This window comes from Mus caroli, chromosome 3 (assembly GCF_900094665.2).
Source record: "Mus caroli chromosome 3, CAROLI_EIJ_v1.1, whole genome shotgun sequence".
In the NCBI taxonomy this organism is placed as follows: Eukaryota; Metazoa; Chordata; class Mammalia; order Rodentia; family Muridae; genus Mus; species Mus caroli.
The window spans coordinates 14,418,404-14,426,295 of record NC_034572.1 but is presented as its reverse complement, the minus strand read 5'-3'; the positions used below and the strand labels follow the sequence as shown (position 1 = coordinate 14,426,295).

Genomic DNA, 7,892 nt, shown 5'->3' with positions numbered 1-7,892 from the left:
AAAAAAAAAAAAAAACAGTTAAGAAGCAAAATTCTCTAGCTAAACTTAAACATATGAAGGAAAATTATCTTGAAAGAAATACTAAAGAGTATACTAAAATGTACCTGAGAGAGAAAACAATTTAACTGTATTAGTTTAGGCTACATGTCAGGTGTCAGAGTCAGAAGGTCGATGACTAACAATCTGCATATAAAGTTTACAAATGAACTTCCTAAACGTGAAGTCTGGAGGGGTTGCAGAGCTAGCTCAGTTGTAGAGTATTTGCCAAGCATGCAAAACACCTAAGTTCAGTCCCCAGTTCATGAAAAGGAAGAGAGGAAATAATTAAAGAAACAAACACAACAACTCACTTTTGAATTGAATAAAAAGAAGCAAAAAAGACCAGAGAGACTGACTCCCTGACCCACTCATCAGACATGCTACGCTGGGGAACTCGTCCAGCATTCAGACCAGCTGCCTGTAAACTCAGGACTCCACACATTAGACTGTGGAAGTCTGTCCTTAGCAGCACTTTATTTTGGAGGAAACCTAAAACTTCTGTAATTTTTATGGAAGAGTATAATGTCTTAATTTGAAAAGTTGATTTCATCTGATATCTGCTTAACTTCTGCCCAGGTTGTACCTGCCTAGCAGTAGCAGCAGGAAACCCAGAGCATGGCAGAGAGGTGGAGGTAAGAGGGTCAGAAAGTCAGAGTCCACTCAATTACATACAGCATCAGAGTCTGAGAAATGGGACATTACCTCAAAAACGAAAAGGAAAAAGGGCAGTAAAGCAGACCCAATTCAGGGCATGGTGGTACATGCCTGTTCTGACACTGCAACCCAGCAGTAGGAGATCAGGAGGCCTCAAGTCCAGTCTTGGCTATACAGTCAGACCTTGTTTCAGAGAATGGGGTGGGGGTGGGGGACTGTCCACACTTAATTTTCCAGATTTTATAAATGACAATAATTACGGATCAAACACTGTTTTTAATTTTACATCTCAGTTTAAACCCTGGGATTCACTCGTATTGTGGAAAGGACTCCTGAACGTTGTCCTCTGACCTCCACACGTTTTCTAGGGAACATGCACGGTGTGTGCACACAAACAAATAAATAGAATTTTCAAGTACAAAAGTGGCTGGAGCTACAGCTCAGAGGTAAAGAGCACTGGATGTTCTCCCCAGGACATGGTTTCCGTTCCCAGCATTCTCATGGTAGTTCATAACCATCCCTCTAGCTCTGCTTCCAGGGGACTGGATGCCTAGCCTAGCCTCTGTGGTACACAGAGCAGGCAAAACACCCACACACATATAATAAAAATATGTAAGTCTTTTGCTAGGTGATGGTGGTTGTACACTCCTTTAATCCCAGCATATGAGCAGCCGAGTCTGCAGAATGAGTTCCAAGATAGCCAGGGCTGTTACACAGAGAAACCCTGTCTCAAAAAGCAGAGCAAAATAAAAGTGTAGAAGCAGAAAACTAAAAATATAATACCTTCTGGGTGTTAGTTTACAGTCTTACCTAAATATTAATTATGCTCCAAAACTATACCATGTATACGAATACATGACATAAGACCAGAGAAGAAATGGCAACACAGCTGTCAAGATCTGTCTCTACCACACAAGCTCTTCCCCTACTTAAGCCTAATTCAGTTAAGAGACAAAGGAAAATGGAACCCAAAGGAACTTTTTAAAAGGCCGATTCATCTACGACTTGAAAAGAGCATGCCCTGAGTGATGTAAGCCAGGAATGGGAAAGGCAGACTCCAAGACAACTCAAAGTACAAGTCAAGGTGAAGTGCATGCTGGCAGGGTAGCGAGGCCAAGTTCTTCAAGCATGATGAAGACTTCACTGCCATGGGCATGCACGGATGACCATGAGCATGCACGGCTGAGACATGATGTCTGAAAACAAAGGACTTACTGTTAATTTGTAGGAAGGTCCTGCCCTGTTAAAGCTACTGTTAGCAGAAAAGATTAGAGTGAAAACACAAAAAATGGAGAGTAAGCACTATAGTTTTAAGTCTTTAAGAAATTAAAAACCAGTAACCCAAAACTCAGTAATATATTAGAATCTTACCACAACACTCTTGACTAATTTATAATATTCTGATAAACTACCCTGAGAAAATGGACTTCAACAAAAGGCTTAATAGCCATATAAATACCAAAAAACACATCAAGCTTGGGTCACTTGCTCTAAACTGGCTTATGCATTTACATATAACATGTCCACACCCACCATATGCTTCACCCAGTCATCTCTAGATTACTTACACACTGAAAATCTGCGTATGCTCCATATACATCTTCCCCCAGACATTTCTGATGGTAACCCTAACCCTAACCCTGTGCTCATTAACATATTTGCTTCTTTACAATCTCTCTAGGAAAATACCAGCACCTAGCAAAAAGCATAAACCTCAAGTTTATTTGTTAAGGAAAAATGGGCCATTTTAAGTGGGCATTTTGCTACCAGATGTGTGGGTTCCTGTAGTAGAAACATAAACTCATTACTTGCATTGCCATATAACTATTCCAATTCCAAAAACCACCCTGAAAATTCAAGAAAGCAGTCTGGTACAAAATTACCACAAAGAATTGTCAAGATTGAGTTACCCACAGGCCTATGAGTTGCACAAGGTAGAATTCACTGTACTAACCACCCTGCCATCAACTCCTATCCAAGCTATTGTAAATTATGTTAGTATCTGTGATCACCTGTATGTATATGCTCTTCAATTTAAGACATAAAAATGCCCACTTGCATTGCAGGGTGTTTATTTCCTTTTTAGTTATGGAAACAATGTATCATTCATTATGTAGCCTGAGCTAGCTTGAAAGTCCGGATCCTGCCTCAGACTCTAAGGTGCTGGGATACAGTGTGTAGATTCCCAGCTCTTCCTGTTTTCATTTCAAACAACTAAGAAAACCCTAACAACAAAACCTTCAAAGTTCTTTCCCTAGCCCTTCCTTCTCAGTGATGAACTGGCAGGATTACTGCCGGAAGGAAATGCTTACTTTCTCTTCACAATTATTTAATTACTTATTTACTCTGTGTGTGTGTGTGTGTGTGTGTGTGTGTGTGTGCGCGCCCATGTCACTTGAGTGGGCAAATTGGAGGACAACTAAAAAAGCCACTTTTCTCCTTTCACCATGTGGGTCCCAGGGATCAAAGTCCTCATGCTTTGCATCTTGCTCTCCCCAAGAAACATTTTTTAAGTACAAAAGGTACAGCTAAATGTTAGAATATTTGCCTAGTATACATAAGAACCTCAGGTCAACCCTAACCACCACAAAACCAAAGCAATAACAAAAAAAGGGCTTCTTTAGGATCAGAAGAGCTAAACGAGGCATATTAAATAACAATCCAAAGGCCAAGCAGGTTCAAGGTCACCTGGGAATTAACCACTGTCTCATCCTAGGCTTCCCAAGCTTGCTCTAGGCGTTTTCAGGGAGGATCAATGTTGAGGATCTGGAATAATCACTTCAGAGCAATTAAAATTAGAAAGACCTTGCTTGCCTGCTAATCTGCTCTATTTCAGTGTTATTAATAGGAGAAAGCCTCAAAAACAATTCAGTATTTCTAAAAACGCCATGCCTAGTCACATTTCTAAGGCACATATTACCGTTTAAATATGAAAAACAAAAAACCCAATACCTGAAATTGAACTCTTGGACACTGAATCAGAGATAAGTTGGTACCAATTTTCCTTACGATACTTCGAGATGAACCATATGGTTTTCCAGACCATAGTACCTAAGGAAACAGGGAAAAACCAAACGATTACAAATTTCTTAAATTGTTAATAAAATACATGAGCCTACTAAGTGAATGCTAACACAGTAATCACAGTTTTGTAATGATCTAAATATTCTAGTAAATAAGCTAGTATTTCTCAATTCAGAAATGAAAGGATGGACAGACAGACAGTCGGTTGGTATTACAGTGAAAAACCTTCATATAAGATATTATGTAAAAATTTAGACTAGTATCTAGCATATTTTTATTTTGTGTGTGTGTGTGTGTGTGTATGTACATGTGTGTGTGCATACACACACACAAACACACACACACATACACACATGCTGGCTTATATATAAAGGTCAAAGAACACCTCTGTGAAGTCTATTTTCTTCTGCCATATTCCCTGAGTTCTGGGGATCAAGCTCAGGTTGCCCACCTTGTGCAGCAAGCCATCTCGGCAGCACCAATATCCTCTAGTATTTAAATAATACTGTTTGGGGAATACAAATATTTTCTTACAATTCTACACAAGAAATGCTCTGTACCTATTCTACTATATTTTCAGTTTTAGAATTTTAAAAACGTAAGAATTTGGAAATATGAGCCACTTTGGCTATGGTAATTTTTCAAATTAAATCCAAAATCTATATGAAGCTTGAGGAGTGGTTTTGTGTCATGAATATTATTTTTTACTACACAAAGGTGACTTCTCCTGCTTTTGTGAGATAAATCCAGTCCTACTTGTCCTGCTTAAAGGGCCTTGTCTTTAAATCTTATAAACTGCTATGTGTATTAGTAGCTGCCACACTGAGACTCCCCGCCACCCCCAGTGAGATCATACACAGTGCACTAGACGATTTCTAAAAGCTCACGACATAACTCCAGCCATAAAAGTTAAGTTACTGGAGATTTCAGCTGGAATCTTACCCTTCTAACCCAGAAAACTCTACCCATGTTGAGTACTACATCTGAAAGCCTAGCCAGAGAGATAAAGAACAGTTTTAAAAGAAAAAAATCGTAATTCAAATTTTCATATTTAATTATCTCTTAGTACTAAATAAACACCAATCAGATAAAAATGGACATAGTTCCCTGCTTAAGGTCAGCCAAATTCTAACTTAAAGAATGAAATTATGCTACTGTATTAATGTAATTATGAATACTAATTAACCTAATGGAAACTTTATGACCAACAGTTAGTTCCCATTTCTTGTGGTAGATATAACACTTACCAAAACTAGACCATATACCATTCTCAAAGCATACAGTATATGAAACACTCATAGAAATAGCTTTAATTCTCAAATTTAGTAACTAAATCCAATTTAGAATACTATTATATATGTAGTCAGAGGGAAGTTTGTGGGGGTACATATGGTACCCACCCCCACCTCAGGCCACCTCAACCTTTTAAAAGTTTTTCTATCATCTATGGTCCTGGTTTTACTGACTTTATCTGGAAGAATTCCAGAAAATTCTATGACAGCCAACAAAACCCTTTGTTGTTGTTTTCTTCTTACAAAGAAAAAAAAAATCTTTGTAAGTAAATAAACTGACAGCACAATTTTGGAAAGTTGGAACAGAAGACAGATTAAATATTAAAAAGTGAATGAAGTTATACAAAGAATTTATAAGGCAAAGTTACCCTAGTTTACAGAAAACATGAATAGCACCAACAATGATACAGAGGACGATCAGCAGTCCTCATTACATGAGGACGAGGGGGAACTTCCAACGGAAAAGTGGTTCTCACAGTTCAGAGCAACAAAAAAGAATCACCAGCCAAGAAAGAATATGGGAAAGTCATTATAGAACACAATCTTTAAGCTTTTTACCTTATACATTTTAATATAAGGTCTTGATCTTTAAAATAAAACCCATACGGCAATCGTAACTACAGCACTCGGTCATTTCTTTTCCAATCTCCCATTTAGTCACAAGCCAAAGCTCTACTGTGATGTAGGAAACTCGGAATGCTATGTGTACCAATTACCTAGTCTGCAGTGAACCTCCACCTCTCTAGGAAACAAAGTCCTGCCCAAGGAGGAAGAAAGATCATAAAGAAAACCTCGAAAAGGACCAGCCCAGATCAGGGCCAATGCTTCTGCCGGCTTCCAGCGACCCTCACTAGTCTTCCCATCTGTTAACATCAGCAGGAAAAAAGGCCAGGTGCCTTCAGGGAGGGAAGTGGCCAGTGATTCAGCTTCTAATTATAAGGAATAAGTAAACTGTTTAGGCCTTGCCTACAAAGTTAGAACCGACTGCTTTCTTTGTGTCATTACATTTTTAAACATACACAGTAAACTAACATAATGTTGCTCTTCAGATCCCTGTGAACTAACTGCCCAGTACTTAGTATGAAACCAAGAATACAAAGCAAGGGACCATGTAATAACGACTGGACTATTTAAAAAGAAGCGTCACAGCCTCCATTAAATGGTAAGGAATAAGAGGAAACAACAGCTAGCTTCCAGGAAGTCTAATGTGAGGTCCGGATACTTGATTCTGTCTCCCCACCACCACCCCCTTTTAAATACAGCACTCACAGTGGGAAGAAATTGTAAATGGCTCAGAAGAAACAGTGAACAGATGGTACTGAAAAGTCACCGTCTGTGCCCTGGGAGGCTGCGTGACCTGAGTGTGCCTCCGACCCTGACTTATGGCTGAACTGTGCTTCCCAGTATACTAGTCTAGAGAAGGGCAGACTCTCTAAAGAGAAACTGCCATCCAATTTTTCTCGGATGAAAGGGTAGGCAGAAAGAAAACTGTCATTACTAAAACATTTGATCTAATTAATAAGACAATTCCCTTCTGAAAGAAGTGAATACATTGCTTTATCTACAAAAACTGCTTATAAATAATCAACAATGTCTGTGTATTTGTGCATGCCTGTGTTTAGGAATGACAGTCTACAACATTTAGTAACAGGGTTTGAAAGTGATGACAGCAAGGAAAGACAAGAGAAAAGCAATTTGTTCTCTTTCGTGTTGTGAAATGCTATTGTAGAAGTGTTGACGTGTGAAGCTGTCATCTGTCCCTGCTCAATATAGGAACCCACTAGAAACTATATTATTTGAAAAAAAATAGTCAAACAATAAGCTTCATTCTAATATTTTCTTCAATCTACATGATAAAGTTTCATATCCCTGAAATTATTTGTAAATTAACATGTGCATGTAACATTGGGGGAGATGGTAAAATACAAACCATTAATCAGAGGTTTTAAGGAGAGTGAACAAATACAAATTCCTAATTCCAAAGGAGCCAAGAAAAATTTAAAAACATGCTGGTATGCAACCACCCAGATACACACACCAAATACAATAGTAGAATCCCTAACCAAAGAGTAATTTCTCTCGTTTATACGCTTCCTCCAAAGCACAAACTGGTAACATAGGAATATTTGAGGTGTATGAATAGATTGCTAATACAATTCCCATATTGCCTGTAACTTTTCAAATATAAATTGCTGGGACCAGTTGCAGTCATGTTCTAACACCGTCACTCTGGAAACTGAGACGGGGGAATCTTGAGTTCATGTCCAGTGTGGGCTACATATAAGACTGTCTCCAAAAAAGTCTAATGATAAACATAAATTTTGAAATTTTTCCTTAAGGATAAACATATAGGATAGAGAAAGAATTCAAACATCATAAAGATGTTTTAAGTACAAACAAATGTTGCAAGTGTGGCTGGTGAGATGGCTCAGTCTGTGACCTGAGTTCAATACCAGAGACCACCCTATGGACGAAGAGAGCCGACTGGGTGTGTCTTTTCCTCTAAGTTAAGTGTACTTGTTGAGGGAGTAAGTAGAAAGATGGTTCAGCAGTTAACAGTACTAGCTATTCTTCCAGGGGACCTAGGTTTAATTCCCATCCCTCCCATGCAGCCCCACAAACAATGGTCTCTAACTCCAGTTCCAAGGGATCTGGTTCCCTCTTCTGGTCTCCTTGGCACCAAGCACAAAGTGATACATATACAGACACATATATTCAGGGAAAAAATCCATACACACAAAATATTACCAAAAAAAAAAAAAAAAAAAAAGTTGAGCCAGGCACTATGGCACACACCTCTTAATCCCAGTCAAGAGGTAGATCTCCGTAAACTGTAGGCTAGTCTGGTCTACACAGATCCAAGATCTCCGTAAACTGTAGGCT

At 38.7% G+C, this 7,892-nt stretch overlaps 1 protein-coding gene across 3 annotated transcripts in view; it reads right to left on the bottom strand.

Moving 5' to 3' along the window:
* Positions 1-7,892, bottom strand: part of Mtfr1 (mitochondrial fission regulator 1) — a 36,517-nt gene that overhangs the window by 11,661 nt on the left and 16,964 nt on the right. For all 3 annotated transcript variants that reach the window (XM_021158652.2, XM_021158653.2, XM_021158651.1), the window contains exon 3: positions 3,646-3,744. In XM_021158652.2, the coding sequence (XP_021014311.1) occupies positions 3,646-3,744 (99 nt within the window). The remainder of the gene's footprint in view (positions 1-3,645; positions 3,745-7,892) is intronic.